Raw genomic sequence first — 22,208 nt, 5'->3', positions numbered from 1 at the left:
GTTGGGCTAGTGGTTATACTAGTGGTGGGTGGATGGGCTAGTGGTTATACTAGTGGTGGGTGGATGGGCTAGTGGTTATACTAGTGGTGGGTGGATGGGCTAGTGGTTATACTAGTGGTGGGTGGATGGGCTAGTGGTTATACTAGTGGTGGGTGGATGGGCTAGTGGTTATACTAGTGGTGGGTGGATGGGCTAGTGGTTATACTAGTGGTGGGTGGATGGGCTAGTGGTTATACTAGTGGTGGGTGGGCTAGTGGTTATACTAGTGGTGGGTGGATGGGCTAGTGGTTATACTAGTGGTGGGTGGGCTAGTGGTTATACTAGTGGTTATACTAGTGGTGGGTGGATGGGCTAGTGGTTATACTAGTGGTGGGTGGATGGGCTAGTGGTTATACTAGTGGTGGGTGGATGGGCTAGTGGTTATACTAGTGGTGGGTGGATGGGCTAGTGGTTATACTAGTGGTGGGTGGATGGGCTAGTGGTTATACTAGTGGTGGATGGGCTAGTGGTTATACTAGTGGTGGGTGGATGGGCTAGTGGTTATACTATTGGTGGGTGGATGGGCTAGTGGTTATACTATTGGTGGGTGGATGGGCTAGTGGTTATACTAGTGGTGGGTGGATGGGCTAGTGGTTATACTAGTGGTGGGTGGATGGGCTAGTGGTTATACTAGTGGTGGGTGGATGGGCTAGTGGTTATACTAGTGGTGGGGGGGTGGGCTAGTGGTTATACTAGTGGTGGGTGGATGGGCTAGTGGTTATACTAGTGGTGGGTGGATGGGCTAGTGGTTATACTAGTGGTGGGTGGATGGGCTAGTGGTTATACTAGTGGTGGGTGGATGGGCTAGTGGTTATACTAGTGGTGGGTGGATGGGCTAGTGGTTATACTAGTGGTGGGTGGATGGGCTAGTGGTTATACTAGTGGTGGGTGGATGGGCTAGTGGTTATACTAGTGGTGGGTGGATGGGCTAGTGGTTATACTAGTGGTGGGTGGATGGGCTAGTGGTTATACTAGTGGGGGGGTTGTGCTAGTGGTTATACTAGTGGTGGGTGGATGGGCTAGTGGTTATACTAGTGGTGGGTGGATGGGCTAGTGGTTATACTAGTGGTGGGTGGATGGGCTAGTGGTTATACTAGTGGTGGGTGGATGGGCTAGTGGTTATACTAGTGGTGGGTGGATGGGCTAGTGGTTATACTAGTGGTGGGTGGATGGGCTAGTGGTTATACTAGTGGTGGGTGGATGGGCTAGTGGTTATACTAGTGGTGGGTGGATGGGCTAGTGGTTATACTAGTGGTGGGGGGGTTGTGCTAGTGGTTATACTAGTGGTGGGTGGATGGGCTAGTGGTTATACTAGTGGTGGGTGGATGGGCTAGTGGTTATACTAGTGGTGGGTGGATGGGCTAGTGGTTATACTAGTGGTGGGTGGATGGGCTAGTGGTTATACTAGTGGTGGGTGGATGGGCTAGTGGTTATACTAGTGGTGGGTGGATGGGCTAGTGGTTATACTAGTGGTGGGTGGATGGGCTAGTGGTTATACTAGTGGTGGGTGGGCTAGTGGTTATACTAGTGGTGGGTGGATGGGCTAGTGGTTATACTAGTGGTGGGTGGGCTAGTGGTTATACTAGTGGTTATACTAGTGGTGGGTGGATGGGCTAGTGGTTATACTAGTGGTGGGTGGATGGGCTAGTGGTTATACTAGTGGTGGGTGGATGGGCTAGTGGTTATACTAGTGGTGGGTGGATGGGCTAGTGGTTATACTAGTGGTGGGTGGATGGGCTAGTGGTTATACTAGTGGTGGATGGGCTAGTGGTTATACTAGTGGTGGGTGGATGGGCTAGTGGTTATACTATTGGTGGGTGGATGGGCTAGTGGTTATACTATTGGTGGGTGGATGGGCTAGTGGTTATACTAGTGGTGGGTGGATGGGCTAGTGGTTATACTAGTGGTGGGTGGATGGGCTAGTGGTTATACTAGTGGTGGGTGGATGGGCTAGTGGTTATACTAGTGGTGGGGGGATGGGCTAGTGGTTATACTAGTGGTGGGTGGATGGGCTAGTGGTTATACTAGTGGTGGGGGGGTTGTGCTAGTGGTTATACTAGTGGTGGGTGGATGGGCTAGTGGTTATACTAGTGGTGGGTGGATGGGCTAGTGGTTATACTAGTGGTGGGTGGATGGGCTAGTGGTTATACTAGTGGTGGGTGGATGGGCTAGTGGTTATACTAGTGGGGGGGTTGTGCTAGTGGTTATACTAGTGGTGGGTGGATGGGCTAGTGGTTATACTAGTGGTGGGTGGATGGGCTAGTGGTTATACTAGTGGTGGGTGGTTATACTAGTGGTGGGTGGATGGGCTAGTGGTTATACTAGTGGTGGGTGGATGGGCTAGTGGTTATACTAGTGGTGGGTGGATGGGCTAGTGGTTATACTAGTGGTGGGTGGTTGGGCTAGTGGTTATACTAGTGGTGGGTGGATGGGCTAGTGGTTATACTAGTGGTGGGTGGATGGGCTAGTGGTTATACTAGTGGTGGGTGGATGGGCTAGTGGTTATACTAGTGGTGGGTGGATGGGCTAGTGGTTATACTAGTGGTGGGTGGATGGGCTAGTGGTTATACTAGTGGTGGGTGGATGGGCTAGTGGTTATACTAGTGGTGGGTGGGCTAGTGGTTATACTAGTGGTGGGTGGATGGGCTAGTGGTTATACTAGTGGTGGGTGGGCTAGTGGTTATACTAGTGGTTATACTAGTGGTGGGTGGATGGGCTAGTGGTTATACTAGTGGTGGGTGGATGGGCTAGTGGTTATACTAGTGGTGGGTGGATGGGCTAGTGGTTATACTAGTGGTGGGTGGATGGGCTAGTGGTTATACTAGTGGTGGGTGGATGGGCTAGTGGTTATACTAGTGGTGGATGGGCTAGTGGTTATACTAGTGGTGGGTGGATGGGCTAGTGGTTATACTATTGGTGGGTGGATGGGCTAGTGGTTATACTATTGGTGGGTGGATGGGCTAGTGGTTATACTAGTGGTGGGTGGATGGGCTAGTGGTTATACTAGTGGTGGGTGGATGGGCTAGTGGTTATACTAGTGGTGGGTGGATGGGCTAGTGGTTATACTAGTGGTGGGGGGATGGGCTAGTGGTTATACTAGTGGTGGGTGGATGGGCTAGTGGTTATACTAGTGGTGGGTGGATGGGCTAGTGGTTATACTAGTGGTGGGTGGATGGGCTAGTGGTTATACTAGTGGTGGGTGGATGGGCTAGTGGTTATACTAGTGGTGGGTGGATGGGCTAGTGGTTATACTAGTGGTGGGTGGATGGGCTAGTGGTTATACTAGTGGTGGGTGGATGGGCTAGTGGTTATACTAGTGGTGGGTGGATGGGCTAGTGGTTATACTAGTGGTGGGTGGATGGGCTAGTGGTTATACTAGTGGGGGGGTTGTGCTAGTGGTTATACTAGTGGTGGGTGGATGGGCTAGTGGTTATACTAGTGGTGGGTGGATGGGCTAGTGGTTATACTAGTGGTGGGTGGATGGGCTAGTGGTTATACTAGTGGTGGGTGGATGGGCTAGTGGTTATACTAGTGGTGGGTGGATGGGCTAGTGGTTATACTAGTGGTGGGTGGATGGGCTAGTGGTTATACTAGTGGTGGGTGGATGGGCTAGTGGTTATACTAGTGGTGGGTGGATGGGCTAGTGGTTATACTAGTGGTGGGTGGATGGGCTAGTGGTTATACTAGTGGTGGGTGGATGGGCTAGTGGTTATACTAGTGGTGGGGGGGTTGTGCTAGTGGTTATACTAGTGGTGGGTGGATGGGCTAGTGGTTATACTAGTGGTGGGTGGATGGGCTAGTGGTTATACTAGTGGTGGGTGGATGGGCTAGTGGTTATACTAGTGGTGGGTGGATGGGCTAGTGGTTATACTAGTGGTGGGTGGATGGGCTAGTGGTTATACTAGTGGTGGGTGGATGGGCTAGTGGTTATACTAGTGGTGGGTGGATGGGCTAGTGGTTATACTAGTGGTGGGTGGATGGGCTAGTGGTTATACTAGTGGTGGGTGGATGGGCTAGTGGTTATACTAGTGGTGGGTGGATGGGCTAGTGGTTATACTAGTGGTTATACTAGTGGTTATACTAGTGGTGGTTGTACTAGTGGTTATACTAGTGGTGGGTGGATGGGCTAGTGGTTATACTAGTGGTGGTGGGTGGGCTAGTGGTTATACTAGTGGTTATACTAGTGGTGGGTGGTTATACTAGTGGTTATACTAGTGGTGGGTGGATGGGCTAGTGGTTATACTAGTGGTGGGTGGATGGGCTAGTGGTTATACTAGTGGTGGGTGGATGGGCTAGTGGTTATACTAGTGGTGGGTGGAATGGCTAGTGGTTATACTAGTGGGGGGGTTGTGCTAGTGGTTATACTAGTGGTTATACTAGTGGTGGGTGGATGGGCTAGTGGTTATACTAGTGGTTCTACTAGTGGTGGTTATACTAGTGGGGGGGTTGTGCTAGTGGTTATACTAGTGGTGGGTGGATGTGCTAGTGGTTATACTAGTGGTGGGTGGATGGGCTAGTGGTTATACTAGTGGTGGGTGGATGGGCTAGTGGTTATACTAGTGGTGGGTGGATGGGCTAGTGGTTATACTAGTGGTGGGTGGATGGGCTAGTGGTTATACTAGTGGTGGGTGGTTATACTAGTGATGGGTGGGTGGGCTAGTGGTTATACTAGTGGTGGGTGGGCTAGTGGTTATACTAGTGGTTATACTAGTGGTGGGTGGATGGGCTAGTGGTGGGTGGTTATACTAGTGGTTATACTAGTGGTGGGTGGATGGGCTAGTGGTTATACTAGTGGTGGGTGGATGGGCTAGTGGTTATACTAGTGGTGGGTGGTTGGGCTAGTGGTTATACTAGTGGTGGGTGGGCTAGTGGTTATACTAGTGGTTATACTAGTGGTGGGTGGTTATACTAGTGGTTATACTAGTGGTGGGTGGATGGGCTAGTGGTTATACTAGTGGTGGGTGGATGGGCTAGTGTTTATACTAGTGGTGGGTGGTTGGGCTAGTGGTTATACTAGTGGTGGGTGGATGGGCTAGTGGTTATACTAGTGGTGGGTGGTTATGCTAGTGGTTATACTAGTGGTGGGTGGATGGGCTAGTGGTTATACTAGTGGTGGGTGGTTATACTAGTGGTTATACTAGTGGTGGGTGGTTATACTAGTGGTTACACTAGTGGTGGGTGGTTATACTAGTGGTGGGTGGTTATACTAGTGGTGGATGGGCTAGTGTTTATACTAGTGGTTATACTAGTGGTGGGTGGTTATACTAGTGGTGGGTGGTTATACTAGTGGTGGGTGGTTATACTAGTGGTTATACTAGTGGTGGGTGGTTATACTAGTGGTGGGTGGTTATACTAGTGGTGGGGTTATACTAGTGGTGGGTGGGCTAGTGGTTATACTAGTGGTTATACTAGTGGTTGTGCTAGTGGTTGTACTAGTGGTGGGTGGATGGGCTAGTGGTTATACTAGTGGTGGGTGGATGGGCTAGTGGTTATACTGGTGGTGGGTGGATGGGCTAGTGGTTATACTAGTTGTGGATGGGCTAGTGGTTATACTAGTGGTTGTGCTAGTGGTTATACTAGTGGTGGGTGGATGGGCTAGTGGTTATACTAGTGGTGGGTGGATGGGCTAGTGGTTATACTAGTGGTGGGTGGATGGGCTAGTGGTTATACTAGTGGTGGGTGGATGGGCTAGTGGTTATACTAGTGGTGGGTGGATGGGCTAGTGGTTATACTAGTGGTGGGTGGATGGGCTAGTGGTTATACTAGTGGTGGGTGGATGGGCTAGTGGTTATACTGGTGGTGGGTGGATGGGCTAGTGGTTATACTAGTTGTGGATGGGCTAGTGGTTATACTAGTGGTTGTGCTAGTGGTTATACTAGTGGTGGGTGGATGGGCTAGTGGTTATACTAGTGGTTATACTAGTGGTGGTTGTACTAGTGGTTATACTAGTGGTGGGTTGATGGGCTAGTGGTTATACTAGTGGTGGTTGGATGGGCTAGTGGTTATACTAGTGGTGGGTGGATGGGCTAGTGGTTATACTAGTGGTGGGTGGATGGGCTAGTGGTTATACTAGTGGTGGGTGGATGGGCTAGTGGTTATACTAGTGGTGGGTGGATGGGCTAGTGGTTATACTAGTGGGGGGGTTGTGCTAGTGGTTATACTAGTGGTGGGTGGATGGGCTAGTGGTTATACTAGTGGTGGGTGGATGGGCTAGTGGTTATACTAGTGGTGGGTGGATGGGCTAGTGGTTATACTAGTGGTGGGTGGATGGGCTAGTGGTTATACTAGTGGTGGGTGGATGGGCTAGTGGTTATACTAGTGGTGGGTGGATGGGCTAGTGGTTATACTAGTGGTGGGTGGATGGGCTAGTGGTTATACTAGTGGTGGGTGGATGGGCTAGTGGTTATACTAGTGGTGGGGGGGTTGTGCTAGTGGTTATACTAGTGGTGGGTGGATGGGCTAGTGGTTATACTAGTGGTGGGTGGATGGGCTAGTGGTTATACTAGTGGTGGGTGGATGGGCTAGTGGTTATACTAGTGGTGGGTGGATGGGCTAGTGGTTATACTAGTGGTGGGTGGATGGGCTAGTGGTTATACTAGTGGGGGGGTTGTGCTAGTGGTTATACTAGTGGTGGGTGGATGGGCTAGTGGTTATACTAGTGGTGGGTGGATGGGCTAGTGGTTATACTAGTGGTGGGTGGTTATACTAGTGGTGGGTGGATGGGCTAGTGGTTATACTAGTGGTGGGTGGATGGGCTAGTGGTTATACTAGTGGTGGGTGGATGGGCTAGTGGTTATACTAGTGGTGGGTGGTTGGGCTAGTGGTTATACTAGTGGTGGGTGGATGGGCTAGTGGTTATACTAGTGGTGGGTGGATGGGCTAGTGGTTATACTAGTGGTGGGTGGATGGGCTAGTGGTTATACTAGTGGTGGGTGGATGGGCTAGTGGTTATACTAGTGGTGGGTGGATGGGCTAGTGGTTATACTAGTGGTGGGTGGATGGGCTAGTGGTTATACTAGTGGTGGGTGGATGGGCTAGTGGTTATACTAGTGGTGGGTGGGCTAGTGGTTATACTAGTGGTGGGTGGATGGGCTAGTGGTTATACTAGTGGTGGGTGGGCTAGTGGTTATACTAGTGGTTATACTAGTGGTGGGTGGATGGGCTAGTGGTTATACTAGTGGTGGGTGGATGGGCTAGTGGTTATACTAGTGGTGGGTGGATGGGCTAGTGGTTATACTAGTGGTGGGTGGATGGGCTAGTGGTTATACTAGTGGTGGGTGGATGGGCTAGTGGTTATACTAGTGGTGGATGGGCTAGTGGTTATACTAGTGGTGGGTGGATGGGCTAGTGGTTATACTATTGGTGGGTGGATGGGCTAGTGGTTATACTATTGGTGGGTGGATGGGCTAGTGGTTATACTAGTGGTGGGTGGATGGGCTAGTGGTTATACTAGTGGTGGGTGGATGGGCTAGTGGTTATACTAGTGGTGGGTGGATGGGCTAGTGGTTATACTAGTGGTGGGGGGGTGGGCTAGTGGTTATACTAGTGGTGGGTGGATGGGCTAGTGGTTATACTAGTGGTGGGTGGATGGGCTAGTGGTTATACTAGTGGTGGGTGGATGGGCTAGTGGTTATACTAGTGGTGGGTGGATGGGCTAGTGGTTATACTAGTGGTGGGTGGATGGGCTAGTGGTTATACTAGTGGTGGGTGGATGGGCTAGTGGTTATACTAGTGGTGGGTGGATGGGCTAGTGGTTATACTAGTGGTGGGTGGATGGGCTAGTGGTTATACTAGTGGTGGGTGGATGGGCTAGTGGTTATACTAGTGGTGGGTGGATGGGCTAGTGGTTATACTAGTGGGGGGGTTGTGCTAGTGGTTATACTAGTGGTGGGTGGATGGGCTAGTGGTTATACTAGTGGTGGGTGGATGGGCTAGTGGTTATACTAGTGGTGGGTGGATGGGCTAGTGGTTATACTAGTGGTGGGTGGATGGGCTAGTGGTTATACTAGTGGTGGGTGGATGGGCTAGTGGTTATACTAGTGGTGGGTGGATGGGCTAGTGGTTATACTAGTGGTGGGTGGATGGGCTAGTGGTTATACTAGTGGTGGGTGGATGGGCTAGTGGTTATACTAGTGGTGGGGGGGTTGTGCTAGTGGTTATACTAGTGGTGGGTGGATGGGCTAGTGGTTATACTAGTGGTGGGTGGATGGGCTAGTGGTTATACTAGTGGTGGGTGGATGGGCTAGTGGTTATACTAGTGGTGGGTGGATGGGCTAGTGGTTATACTAGTGGTGGGTGGATGGGCTAGTGGTTATACTAGTGGTGGGTGGATGGGCTAGTGGTTATACTAGTGGTGGGTGGATGGGCTAGTGGTTATACTAGTGGTGGGTGGATGGGCTAGTGGTTATACTAGTGGTGGGTGGATGGGCTAGTGGTTATACTAGTGGTGGGTGGATGGGCTAGTGGTTATACTAGTGGTGGGTGGATGGGCTAGTGGTTATACTAGTGGTGGGTGGATGGGCTAGTGGTTATACTAGTGGTGGGTGGATGGGCTAGTGGTTATACTAGTGGTGGGTGGATGGGCTAGTGGTTATACTAGTGGTTATACTAGTGGTGGGTGGATGGGCTAGTGGTTATACTAGTGGTGGGTGGATGGGCTAGTGGTTATACTAGTGGTGGGTGGATGGGCTAGTGGTTATACTAGTGGTGGGTGGGCTAGTGGTTATACTAGTGGGGGGGTTGTGCTAGTGGTTATACTAGTGGTGGGTGGATGGGCTAGTGGTTATACTAGTGGTGGGTGGATGGGCTAGTGGTTATACTAGTGGTGGGTGGATGGGCTAGTGGTTATACTAGTGGGGGGTGGATGGGCTAGTGGTTATACTAGTGGTGGGTGGATGGGCTAGTTACAGTTGAAGTCGGACGTTTATGATTTTTCAATACCGATTATTGGAGGACCAAAAAAGTCCGGTACCGTTTTTTTGTGTTTTTTTGTAATAATGACAATTACAACAATACTGAACAAACACTTAATGAACACTTAAGTCAGGCTTGTAGGCCTCCTTGCTCGCACACGCTTTTACAGTTCTGCCCACAAATTTTCTATAGGGTGGAGGTCAGGTCTTTGTGATGTTCACTCCAATACCTTGACGTCCTTAAGCCATTTTGCCACAGCTTTGGAAGTATGCTTGGGGTCATTGTCCATTTGGAAGACCCATTTGCGACCAAGCTTTAACTTCCTGACTGATGTCTTGAGATGTTGCTTCAATATATCCACATAATTTTCCTACCTCATGATGCCATCTATTGTGTGAAGTGCACCAGTCCCTCCTGCAGCAAAGCACCCCCACATCATGATGCTGCCACCCCTGTGCTTCACGGTTGGGATGGTGTTCTTCGGCTTGCAAGCCTCCCTCTTTTCCCTCCAAACATAACGATGGTCATTATGTCATCAGACCAGAGGACATTTCTCCAAAAAGTATGATCTTTGTCCCCATGTGCAGTTGCAAACCGTAGTCTGGCTTTTTTTATGGGTGGCGATTTTGGAGCAGTGGCTTCTTCCTTGCTGAGCGGCCTTTCAGGTTATGTTGATATAGGACTTGTTTTATTGTGGCTATAGATACTTTTGTACCAGTTTCTTCCAGCATCTTCACAAGGTCCTTTGCTTTTGTTCTGGGATTGATTTGCATGTTTCGCACCGAAGTACGTTCATCTCTAGGAGACAGAACGCGTCTCCTTCCTGAGCAGTATGACGGCTGAGTGGGCCCATGGTGTTTATACTTGCGTACTATTGTTTGTACAGATGAACGTGGCACCTTAAGGCGTTTGAAAATTGCTCCCAAGGATGAACCAGACTTGTAGAGGTCTATAATTTTTTTCTGAGGTCTTGGCTGATTTCTTTTTATTTTCCCATGATGTCAAGCAAAGAAGCACTGAGTTTGAAGGTCGACCTTGAAATACATCCACAGGTACACCTCCAATTGACTCAAATGATGTCAATTAGCCTATCAGAAGCTTCTAAAGCCGGGACATCATTTTCTGGAATTTTCCAAGCTGTTTAAAGGCACAATCAACTTAGTGTATGTAAACTTGGGTGGGTGGGTGTGCTGCTAGTGGTGGGTGGGTGTGCTGCTAGTGGTGGGTGGGTGGGTGGGTGTGCTGCTAGTGGTGGGTGGGTGGGTGTGCTGCTAGTGGTGGTGGGTGGGTGTGCTGCTAGTGGTGGTGGGTTGGTGTGCTACTAGTGGTGGTGGGTTGGTGTGCTACTAGTGGTGGTGGGTTGGTGTGCTACTAGTTGTGGTGGGTGGGTGTGCTGCTAGTGGTCGGTGGGTGTGCTGCTAGTGGTGGGTGGGTGGGTGGGTGTGCTGCTAGTGGTGGGTGGGTGGGTGTGCTGCTAGTGGTGGTGGGTGGGTGTGCTGCTAGTGGTGGTGGGTTGGTGTGCTACTAGTGGTGGTGGGTTGGTGTGCTACTAGTGGTGGTGGGTTGGTGTGCTACTAGTTGTGGTGGGTGGGTGTGCTGCTAGTGGTCGGTGGGTGTGCTGCTAATGGTGGTGGGTGGGTGTGCTGCTAAAGGTGGGTGGGTGTGCTGCTAGTGGTGGTGGGTGGGTGGGTGTGCTGCTAGTGGTGGGTGGGTGTGCTGCTAGTGGTGGGTGGGTGTGCTGCTAGTGGTGGGTGGGTGTTCTGCTAGTGGTGGTGGGTGGGTGTGCTGCTAGTGGTGGTGGGTGGGTGGTCAGTGCTGCTAGTGGTGGTGGGTGTGCTGCTAGTGGTGGTGGGTGGGTGGGTGTGCTGCTAGTGGTGGTGGGTGGGTGGGTGTGCTGCTAGTGGTGGTGGGTGGGTGGGTGTGCTACTAGTGGTGGGTGGGTGTGCTGCTAGTGGTGGTGGGTGGGTGTGCTGCTAGTGGTGGGTGTGGTGGGTGGGTGGGTGTGCTGCTAGTGGTGGGCGGGTGGATGGGTGTGCTGCTAGTGGTGGGTGGGTGTGCTGCTAGTGGTGGGTGGGTGGGTGTGCTGCTAGTGGTGGGTGTGCTACCTGTGGTGGGTGTGTGTGCTGCTAGTGATGGTGGGTGGGTGTGCTGCTAGTGGTGGGCGGGTGGATGGGTGTGCTGCTAGTGGTGGGTGGGTGTGCTGCTAGTGGTGGGTGGGTGTGCTGCTAGTGGTGGGCGGGTGGGTGGGTGTGCTGCTAGTGGTGGGTGTACTGCTAGTGGTGGGTGGGTGGGTGTGCTGCTAGTGGTGGGTGGGTGGATGGGTGTGCTGCTAGTGGTGGGTGGGTGTGCTGCTAGTGGTGGGCGGGTGGATGGGTGTGCTGCTAGTGGTGGGTGGGTGGGTGTGCTGCTAGTGGTGGGTGTGCTACTAGTGGTGGGTGGGTGGGTGTGCTGCTAGTGGTGGGTGTGCTACCTGTGGTGGGTGTGTGTGCTGCTAGTGGTGGTGGGTGGGTGTGCTGCTAGTGGTGGGCGGGTGGATGGGTGTGCTGCTAGTGGTGGGTGGGTGGGTGGGTGTGCTGCTAGTGGTGGGTGTGCTACTAGTGGTGGGTGGGTGTGCTGCTAGTGGTGGGCGGGTGGGTGGGTGTGCTGCTAGTGGTGGGTGTACTGCTAGTGGTGGGTGGGTGGGTGTGCTGCTAGTGGTGGGTGGGTGGATGGGTGTGCTGCTAGTGGTGGGTGGGTGTGCTGCTAGTGGTGGGTGGGTGGGTGTGCTGCTAGTGGTGGGCGGGTGGATGGGTGTGCTGCTAGTGGTGGGCGGGTGGGTGGGTGTGCTGCTAGTGGTGGGCGGGTGGATGGGTGTGCTGCTAGTGGTGGGTGGGTGTGCTGCTAGTGGTGGGCGGGTGGTTGGGTGTGGTGCTAGTGGTGGGCGGGTGGGTGGGTGTGCTGCTAGTGGTGGGTGTGCTGCTAGTGGTGGGCGGGTGGGTGGGTGTGCTGCTAGTGGTGGGCGGGTGGGTGGGTGTGCTGCTAGTGGTGGGCGGGTGGGTGGGTGTGCTGCTAGTGGTGGGCGGGTGGATGGGTGTGCTGCTAGTGGTGGGTGTACTGCTAGTGGCGGGTGGGTGGGTGGGTGTGCTGCTAGTGGTGGGTGTGGTTATGCTAGTGGCGGTGGTTATGCTAGTGGCGGTGGTTATGCTAGTGGCGGTGGTTATGCTAGTGGCGGTGGTTATGCTAGTGGCGGCGGTGGTTATGCTAGTGGCGGTGGTTATGCTAGTGGCGGCGGTGGTTATGCTAGTGGCGGCGGTGGTTATGCTAGTGGCGGCGGTGGTTATGCTAGTGGCGGCGGTGGTTATGCTAGTGGCGGCGGTGGTTATGCTAGTGGCGGCGGTGGTTATGCTATTGGCGGCGGTGGTTATGCTAGTGGCGGCGGTGGTTATGCTAGTGGCGGCGGTGGTTATGCTAGTGGCGGCGGTGGTTATGCTAGTGGCGGCGGTGGTTATGCTAGTGGCGGCGGTGGTTATGCTAGTGGCGGCGGTGGTTATGCTAGTGGCGGCGGTTATGCTAGTGGCGGCGGTTATGCTAGTGGCGGCGGTTATGCTAGTGGCGGCGGTTATGCTAGTGGCGGCGGTTATGCTAGTGGCGGCGGTTATGCTAGTGGCGGCGGTTATGCTAGTGGCGGCGGTTATGCTAGTGGCGGTGGGTATGCTAGTGGCTGTGGTTATGCTAATAGTGGTTATACTAGTGATGATGAGCATGTATAATGATAAACATATTCACCCAGGCTTGATGATTGTTCTAATTTTAAGAGCCAGGCGTTGTCCCTCCTCCTCCTCCTCCTCCAGCGGTCCAGGGCAGCCCTGCAGAGGTACCTGTTCTACTGCAACCGTTACATGAACCACATGCAGTCGCTGCGCTTCGAGCACAAGCTGTACGCCGGGGTCAAGGCCAAGATGGAGGAGATGCAGCATCACAACATGTCCTGGATCGAGGTGCAGTTCCTGAAGAAGGCTGTGGACGTGCTGTGTCAGTGTCGCTCCACACTCATGTTCACCTACGTCTTTGCCTTCTACCTCAAGAAGAACAACCAGTCCATCATCTTTGAGGTAACTTTTCACAGCTATAGTCCTAACCCTTCTACCCAAAACCTTCTACCTGAAAAAGAACAACCAGTCCATCTTTGAGGTGAGGGAGGGTAGAGAAGGGAGGGAAGGGAGGGGGGGGGTAGAGAAGGGAGGGAAGGGAGGGGGGGGTAGAGAAGGGAGGGAGGGTAGAGAAGGGAGGGAAGGGAGGGGGGGGTAGAGAAGGGAGGTGGGGTAGAGAAGGGAGGGAAGGGAGGGGGGGTAGAGAAGGGAGAGGGGGGGGTAGAGAAGGGAGAGGGGGGGGGGTAGAGAAGGGAGAGGGGGGGGGGGGTAGAGAAGGGAGGGCTACAAGTCAAGGTCTCCTCTCTAAAGTAGTGGCCCTATACTATACACTGAGTTTACGAAACCCAGCAGCGTTGCAGTTCTTGACACACTCAAACCGGTGCGCATGGCACCTACTACCATACCCTGTTCAAAGGCACTTAAATATTTAGTATTTCTCATTCACACTCAATTGCACACATACACACAATCCATGTCTCAGGTCTTAAAAATCCTTCTTTAACCTGACTCCTCCCCTTCATCTACACTGACAATCTTACGCCTGGTCAGCCTGTCACAGAAAGAGCAGATGTTCTTAATGTTTTGTTCATTCAGTGTATATGCTATGACTGAACCCAAGCGGTCCTCTTTTAGAACAATCAGGCTGACTTGGAGAACGCTACGGAGGTTCTGTCTGGATATCTGGAGCGGGACATCTCCCAGGACTCTCTGCAGGACATCAAACAGAAAGTACAGGACAAGTACAGGTGAGTTCTATACCTGGTATAGATGTCTTTATTATGACAGGAAGTACAGCTGAGTTCAATACCTGGTATAGATGTCTTTATTATGACAGGAAGTACAGCTGAGTTCTATACCTGCTATAGATGTCTTTATTATGACAGGAAGTACAGGTGAGTTCTATATGTGATATAGATGTCTTTATTATGACAGGAAGTACAGCTGAGTTCAATACCTGGTATAGATGTATTTTATTATGACAGTAAGTACAGGTGAGTTCTATACCTGGTATAGATGTCTTTATTATGACAGGAAGTACAGGTGAGTTCAATACCTGGTATAGATGTCTTTATTATGACAGGAAGTACAGCTGAGTTCAATACCTGGTATACAGTGCCTTGCGAAAGTATTCGGCCCCCTTGAACTTTGCGACCTTTTGCCACATTTCAGGCTTCAAACATAAAGATATAAAACTGTATTTTTTTGTGAAGAATCAACAACAAGTGGGACACAATCATGAAGTGGAACGACATTTATTGGATATTTCAAACTTTTTTAACAAATCAAAAACTGAAAAGTTGGGCGTGCAAAATTATTCAGCCCCCTTAAGTTAATACTTTGTAGCGCCACCTTTTGCTGCGATTACAGCTGTAAGTCGCTTGGGGTATGTCTCTATCAGTTTTGCACATCGAGAGACTGAATTTTTTTCCCATTCCTCCTTGCAAAACAGCTCGAGCTCAGTGAGGTTGGATGGAGAGCATTTGTGAACAGCAGTTTTCAGTTCTTTCCACAGATTCTCGATTGGATTCAGGTCTGGACTTTGACTTGGCCATTCTAACACCTGGATATGTTTATTTTTGAACCATTCCATTGTAGATTTTGCTTTATGTTTAGGATCATTATCTTGTTGGAAGACAAATCTCCGTCCCAGTCTCAGGTCTTTTGCAGACTCCATCAGGTTTTCTTCCAGAATGGTCCTGTATTTGGCTCCATCCATCTTCCCATCAATTTTAACCATCTTCCCTGTCCCTGCTGAAGAAAAGCAGGCCCAAACCATGATGCTGCCACCACCATGTTTGACAGTGGAGATGGTGTGTTCAGGGTGATGAGCTGTGTTGCTTTTACGCCAAACATAACGTTTTGCATTGTAGCCAAAAAGTTCAATTTTGGTTTCATCTGACCAGAGCACCTTCTTCCACGTGTTTGGTGTGTCTCCCGGGTGGCTTGTGGCAAACTTTAAACGACACTTTTTATGGATATCTTAAAGAAATGGCTTTCTTCTTGCCACTCTTCCATAAAGGCCAGATTTGTGCAATATACGACTGATTGTTGTCCTATGGACAGAGTCTCCCACCTCAGCTGTAGATCTCTGCAGTTCATCCAGAGTGATCATGGGCCTCTTGGCTGCATCTCTGATCAGTCTTCTCCTTGTATGAGCTGAAAGTTTAGAGGGACTGCCAGGTCTTGGTAGATTTGCAGTGGTCTGATACTCCTTCCATTTCAATATTATCGCTTGCACAGTGCTCCTTGGGATGTTTAAAGCTTGGGAAATATTTTTGTATCCAAATCCGGTTTTAAACTTCTTCACAACAGTATCTCGGACCTGCCTGGTGTGTTCCTTGTTCTTCATGATGCTCTCTGCGCTTTTGACGGACCTCTGAGACTATCACAGTGCAGGTGCATTTATACGGAGACTTGATTACACACAGGTGGATTGTATTTATCATCATTAGTCATTAGGTCAACATTGGATCATTCAGAGATCCTCACTGAACTTCTAGAGAGAGTTTGCTGCACTGAAAGTAAAGGGGCTGAATAATTTTGCACGCCCAATTTTTCAGTTTTTGATTTGTTAAAAAAGTTTGAAATATCCAATAAATGTCTTTCCACTTCATGATTGTGTCCCACTTGTTGTTGATTCTTCACAAAAAAATACAGTTTTATATCTTTATGTTTGAAGCCTGAAATGTGGCAAAAGGTCGCAAAGTTCAAGGGGGCCGAATACTTTCGCAAAGCACTGTAGATGTCTTTATTATGACAGGAAGTACAGCTGAGTTCTATACCTGGTATAGATGTCTTTATTATGACAGGAAGTACAGCTGAGTTCTATACCTGGTATAGATGTCTTTATGATGACAGGAAGTACAGCTGAGTTCTATAGAAGTAATTTTTAAAATGAGCCTTCCTCTCCTCCTCACTGTTTCCTGTTTCCTGTCCTCCAGATACTGTGAGAGTCGGCGTCGGGTGCTGCTGCAACATGTGCATGAGGGCTATGAGAAGGACCTCTGGGAATACATAGAAGATTAAGGATAGACTCTTTACTAAAAAGAAAAACAGACTAGAGCGCTGATGCAATGCCACGGGGCAGGTTGTTGCTGATCTTCCCAATATTGCATTTTTTTTCTCCTCCTCTTGGGTTTTGTTTAATGGAAAAGTTTAAAATAAATTATATCAAAATAATAAAAATTTAAAAAAGTAGAATATTGCAAACATTAATCGTACAACAGTATTGTTTGTAGCAGATTGGATTGTGAGGACAAAAAAAAAAAAGAACGAACCCCCCCCCCCCCCCCCCTGCTTCTCTCAATTGGTCATTGGTCACTATAGTAACATCACCCCCCCCCCCCCTTCCCCCACTGTTCAGTTCTCCAGTGATGTATTTTATTTGTTTCCTTTTTAAAGTACCCTTGTGTGGGACATGGGTTTGTGTTCAACACAGTCCAACTGTTCAAGCCATGTTCATTAAATGTGGTCAGATCACATGTAGGGTTTTTTGAATGTTGATTTTGCTGATTGTAAGGTGCTGAACCATGTGGGTTGGCAGGAAGGGAAAAAGACCATGGGGGGGGGGTGCAGGAAAAAGGAAACGTGTTTGTAAATAACGCATATGCATGGAACAGCAAGTCTGGCCGTTTTCTTTCATTTGTCTTTTCTTTTGTTGTTTTGAAAAATATTTATTCTTTTTTTTTCTTCAAATATTCAATATAGTTGCTGTGTAGAAGACAAGTTCGCTCCTGCTTTAAAAGAAAATGTTTTCTTTGTGAGGGTTTTTTGGAAGCTGTTGAACGAGCGATGAAACTCTGACCGGGTTGTGGTAGCTTTTTGAAAGCAATTCTGACAAAAACTAAATCCACCTAAAAGGATGAGCATGAGGTGAGAGAATGAGACTAAAGAACAAACCATCTTCTTCTTCTTTTTAACAGGAAGCCTGTAGTTCAGGTAATACATTGATTTATTCATAGTTGGAATTGAACCTTGCAACCTTCAGAGGTTATCAGCTAATTGCACCTGAGGGGGTTTTGAGAAAGGAACAGAGAATGACTCCGCTGTGTCCTAAGTGGCTCCATATTCTCTATATAGTACACTATGGGCCCTGGTCAATAGTAATGCATTATATAGGGAATAGAGTGCCGTTTGGGATGAAGGTAATGTCCTGTTTGTTCTAACCCCCCTCCTTCCCTCTTGTTCTTCCATCACCACCCCTCCTCCTGTTTCTCCTTAGAAGTTGTAATTTCCAGATAACACACTACCAACTGTTTCATGAGAGCCAAATTGAGTGACATTCACTCATAAAAAAAATAAACAAATGTATTTCTTTTTTCAGACTTGAGCTTTTCCTCATGGTTTTTTTGTTTGCGCCTTGGTAACCTGGCAGGCGGTAGGGCACCTTGGTAACCTGGCAGGCGGTAGGGCACCTTGGTAACCTGGCAGGCGGTAGGGCACCTTGGTAACCTGGGAGGCGGTAGGGCACCGTGGTAACCTGGGAGGCGGTAGGGCACCGTGGTAACCTGGCAGGCGGTAGGACACCGTGGTAACCTGGCAGGCGGTAGGGCACCGTGGTAACCTGGCAGGCGGTAGGGCACCGTGGTAACCTGGCAGGCGGTAGGGCACCGTGGTAACCTGGCAGGCGGTAGGGCACCTTGGTAACCTGGCAGGCGGTAGGGCACCTTGGTAACCTGGGAGGCGGTATGTAATTCCCTGAAAGGGCTGTTTTAAACTTGAGTCAGTCAGCATGACTACATGACCTAGTCCCCTAAAGAAGTAGGAGCTGTGACAGACCTGGCTGACAAGACGTACCCCATAACCCCTCCCCTTTCTTTATCTGTTGTGTAAAGGAGCATTGTTTTCGATAGCACCATCCAGTTGAGCTATACGAACTGCTTCGTGGGCTTTAAGGAACGAGTCTTGTCCGTCAACTGCATTTCAAAAAAAATAAAAGGACTGAGCATAAAGCAGCGCTGATGTTTTTGAGATGTCTGTTGTTGTAAAGCTTTGGCATCTAGGCTAGACTATGAGAGTGGCGTTTACACTGGTTGCTAGTCTGAAATGCCACCCTATTCCCTATATAGTGCACTACTTTTGACCACAGACCAATGGGGAGTGGAGCACTATAGGAGATAGGCTGTCATTTGGAAAGCAGCCTGGGTCGTACCAACATGGTAACATGATGCCATTTTACCTTCATAACACTTTCCAGTTTTATACGAGCTTACGAGGTCCAAAACGAGACAAACCCGAGCCCAGAGAAGTGGCTGGACTAGTCGCAGTGCTGTCCTCAGTCCAGTGTTTGTTGGAATACATTTCTCAATGCACTGTAGCCCTCGAGAAAGACGAGAGTCTGACGTTGATGTGGCTGACAAGACGGAAACGAAGATTTCTCTTCACCAAAGTGTGAAATCATCTGAAAATACTATTTTTTATCTCTTTGTTTCTGATACTTTCTGTGAAATGGGAAGTTCAGAGACACAGTTGCTTTCATGTATTATAACCATTCTTACAAACAAAATGTCCTATTTAAATAAATGTCATTCAAAAAGGAAATGTTTTGTTATATGATTTTGTTTCTTTAGACCAAATATAATTAATGCTTGAAACACTTGGCTCCTGTTCACATTCCACCGGCATCAAATATCATAGACCCATAAACACACAGTGCATTCAGGCCCCTTGACTTTTCCCACATTTTGTTACGTTACAGCCTTGTAAAATGTATTCAATTGTTTTTCTCCCCTCAATCTATACACAATACCCCATAATGACATCACAATACCCCCTAATGACATCACAATACCCCATAATGACATCACAATACCCCCTAATGACATCACAATACCCCCTAATGACATCACAATACCCCCTAATGACAAAGCATAAACTAGTTTTTAGACATTTTCAGAAATGTATTAAAAATAAAAAACAAATCACATTTACAATAAGTATTAAGACCCTTTACTCAGTACTTTGTTGAAGCACCTTTGGCAGTGATTACAGCCTTGAGTCTTCATGGGTATGATGCTACAAGCTTGTCACACCTGTATTTGGAGAGTTTCTCCCATTCTTCTCTGCTGATCCTTTCTAGCTCTGTCAGGTTGGATGGGGAGTGTCGCTGCACAGCTATTTTCAGGTCTCCAGAGATGTTTGATCCGGTTCAAGTCCGGACTCTGGCTGGGTCACTCAAGGACATTCGGAGACTTGTCCCGAAGCCACTCCTGCGTTGTCTTGGCTGTGTGCTTAGGATTGCTGTCCTGTTGGAAGGTGAACCTTCGACCCAGTCTGAGGTCCCGAGCGATCTGGAGAAGGAATTCATCAAGGATCTCTCTGTACTTTGCTCTGTTCATCTTTCCCTCGATCCTGACTAGTCTCCCAGTCCCTGCTGCTGAAAAGCATCCCCACAGCATGATGCTGCCACCACCATTCTTCATCGTAGGGATGGTGCCAGGTTTCCTCCAGACGTGATGCTTGGCATTCAGGCCAAATAGTTCAATCTTGGTTTTATCAGACCAGAGAATCTTGTTTCTCAAGGTCTGAATCCTTTCGGTGCCTTTTGGCAAACTCCAAACGGGCTGTAATGTGCCTTTTACTGAGGAGTGGCTTCCCTCTGGCCACCGAGATGGTTGTCCTTCTGGAAGGTTCTCCCATCTCCACAGAGGAGCTCTCAGAGTAACCATCAGATTCTTGGTCACCTCCCTGATTGCTCAGCTTTAGGAAGTGTCTTGGTAGTTGCAAACTTCTTCCATTTAAGAATGATGGAGGCCACTGTGTGCTTGGGGACATTCAAAGCTGAAGAAATTTTTTTGCTACCCTTCCCCAGATCTGTGCCTCAACACAATCCTGTCTCTGAGCTCTACGGGCAATTGCTTTGACCTCATGGCTTGGTTTTTGCTCCGACATGCACTGCCAACTGTGGGACCTTTTATATAGACAGGTGTGTGCCTTTCCAAATCATGTCCAATCAATTGAATTTACCACAGGTAGACTCCAAGTTGTAAAAACATCTCAGCGTTTATCAATCGAAACAGGATGCACCTGAGCTCAATTTAAGAATTTTATAGCAAATAGTCTGAATACTTAAGTAAATTTAAGGTATCTTTTATTTTTAATAAATTAGCACATTTATAAATCCTGTTTTTGCTTTGTCATTTTGGGGTATTGTGTGTAGATTGTTATTTTTGATCCAAACTCATTTTAGAATAAGGCTGTAATGTAACAAAATGTGGAAAAAGTCAAGGGGTCTGAATACTTTCCGAATGCACCATTCATAGACTCATAGACCTACAGCATCACAAGTAGGTCAAACTTGATAGTTTGGTGTGCTGGCGCTCTAACCAAGATAATTTTTTGGGGTCTGGACTGTTGATACATGCATCATCTGTCTTGACCTGTATTACTTGCAGTGGTGTGAAGTATTTAAGTACTACTTTAATGTATTTTTACTTAAGTAGTTTTTTGGGGTATCTGTACTTTACTATTTTTATATTTATGACTACTTTTACTTCACTACATTCCTGAAGGAAAATAATGTACTTTTTACTGTATACATTTTCCCTGACACCCAAAAGTACTTGTTACATTTTTAATGTAAAATGGTCAAAAATCACACACTTATCAAAAGAACATCCCTGGTCATCCCTACTGTTTCTGATCTGGAGGACTCACTAAACAGAGAACATCCCTGGTCATCCCTCCTGTCTCTGATCTGGTGGACTCACTAAACAGAGAACATCCCCGGTTATCCCTACTGCCTCTGATCTGGTGGACTCACTAAACAGAGAACATCCCTGGTCATCCCTCCTGCCTCTGATCTGGAGGACTCACTAAACAGAGAACATCCCTGGTCATCCCTACTGCCTCTGATCTGGTGGACTCACTAAACACAAATGCTTCATTTGTAAATTATGTCTGAGTGTTGGAGTGTTGGAGTGTTGGAGTGTTGGAGTGTGCCCCTGGCTATCTGACAATGATGTCTGAGTGTTGGAGTGTGCCCCTGGCTATCTGTAAATGATGTCTGAGTGTTGGAGTTTGCCCCTGGCTATCTGTAAATGATGTCTGAGTGTTGGAGTGTGCCCCTGGCTATCTGTAAATGATGTTGGAGTGTTGGAGTGATGGAGTGTTGGAGTGATGGAGTGTTGGAGTGTGCCCCTGGCTATCTGACAATGATGTCTGAGTGTTGGAGTGTGCCCCTGGCTATCTGTAAATGATGTCTGAGTGTTGGAGTTTGCCCCTGGCTATCTGTAAATGATGTCTGAGTGTTGGAGTGTGCCCCTGGCTATCTGTAAATGATGTTGGAGTGTTGGAGTGATGGAGTGATGGAGTGTTGGAGTGTTGGAGTGTGCCCCTGGCTATCTGTAAATGATGTTGGAGTGTTGGAGTGTGCCCCTGGCTATCTGACAATAAATAAAAAATGGTCCCTTCTGGTTTTCTTAATATTCCGAATTTGAAATGATTTATACTTTTAGTTTTGATACTTATGTACATTTTATAAGTTCCATTGACTTTTTATACTTAAGTACATTTAAAACCAAATACTTTTACTCAAGTATTATTTTACTGGGTGACTTTCACTTTTAACTTAATAGAAAATGACAAGTAATCTTTACTTTCACTTAAGTATGACAACTGAGTACTTTTTCCACCACTGATTACTTGACTGATTGTATAACAGTCACTTGTATTGTATGGACTGTATATAGTACATAACATGAGGGTGGATATCACTCAATCCTTTTCACACATCAGATGTGAATATTTCAGAAGGCATGAATTGGCTGGTGTCACATGGAGCGGAACATGACGCGAGCAGCCCTTGGATGTTGGTTTCACCCATAGCATACATGAAGCCCCGAATTTAAAATAAAAATACCTTTGTAAGATCTGTACTTCTGTGCAGTCCAAGACAAATACAGACACCATCCATATTATATGTATTTCCATTTAAATAGTATCAATGTTTTCAAACTTTTTTTAAAAATTGTACTGACTGTGCACGAGCACGTTCCTTCCTTTGTTTTGATTTGTGGGTGTAACGCGCACGTAGCGACACCCGAGCTACGTTCAATGCAGAAAAACGTACTGTAACGTTCAATTCGACGGAAACGGTGCTGTTCTGAACGACCAGTTCAAAAACGG

General features: G+C 48.3%; 1 protein-coding gene across 1 annotated transcript in view; it reads left to right on the top strand.

Moving 5' to 3' along the window:
* LOC139384321 (E3 ubiquitin-protein ligase arih1-like) overlaps nucleotides 1-16,345 on the top strand; it is a 39,393-nt gene extending 23,048 nt beyond the window's left edge. Inside the window, exons 12-14 of the mRNA XM_071129002.1 lie at nucleotides 12,753-13,043; nucleotides 13,716-13,828; nucleotides 16,025-16,345. Of these exons, the coding sequence (XP_070985103.1) occupies nucleotides 12,753-13,043; nucleotides 13,716-13,828; nucleotides 16,025-16,109 (489 nt within the window). The 3' untranslated portion in view covers nucleotides 16,110-16,345. The remainder of the gene's footprint in view (nucleotides 1-12,752; nucleotides 13,044-13,715; nucleotides 13,829-16,024) is intronic.
* Nucleotides 16,346-22,208: the final 5,863 nt, after the last annotated feature.

Source organism: Oncorhynchus clarkii, chromosome 26 (assembly GCF_045791955.1).
Source record: "Oncorhynchus clarkii lewisi isolate Uvic-CL-2024 chromosome 26, UVic_Ocla_1.0, whole genome shotgun sequence".
Classification (NCBI taxonomy): Eukaryota; Metazoa; Chordata; class Actinopteri; order Salmoniformes; family Salmonidae; genus Oncorhynchus; species Oncorhynchus clarkii.
This window is presented reverse-complemented; position numbering and strand designations above follow the sequence as displayed.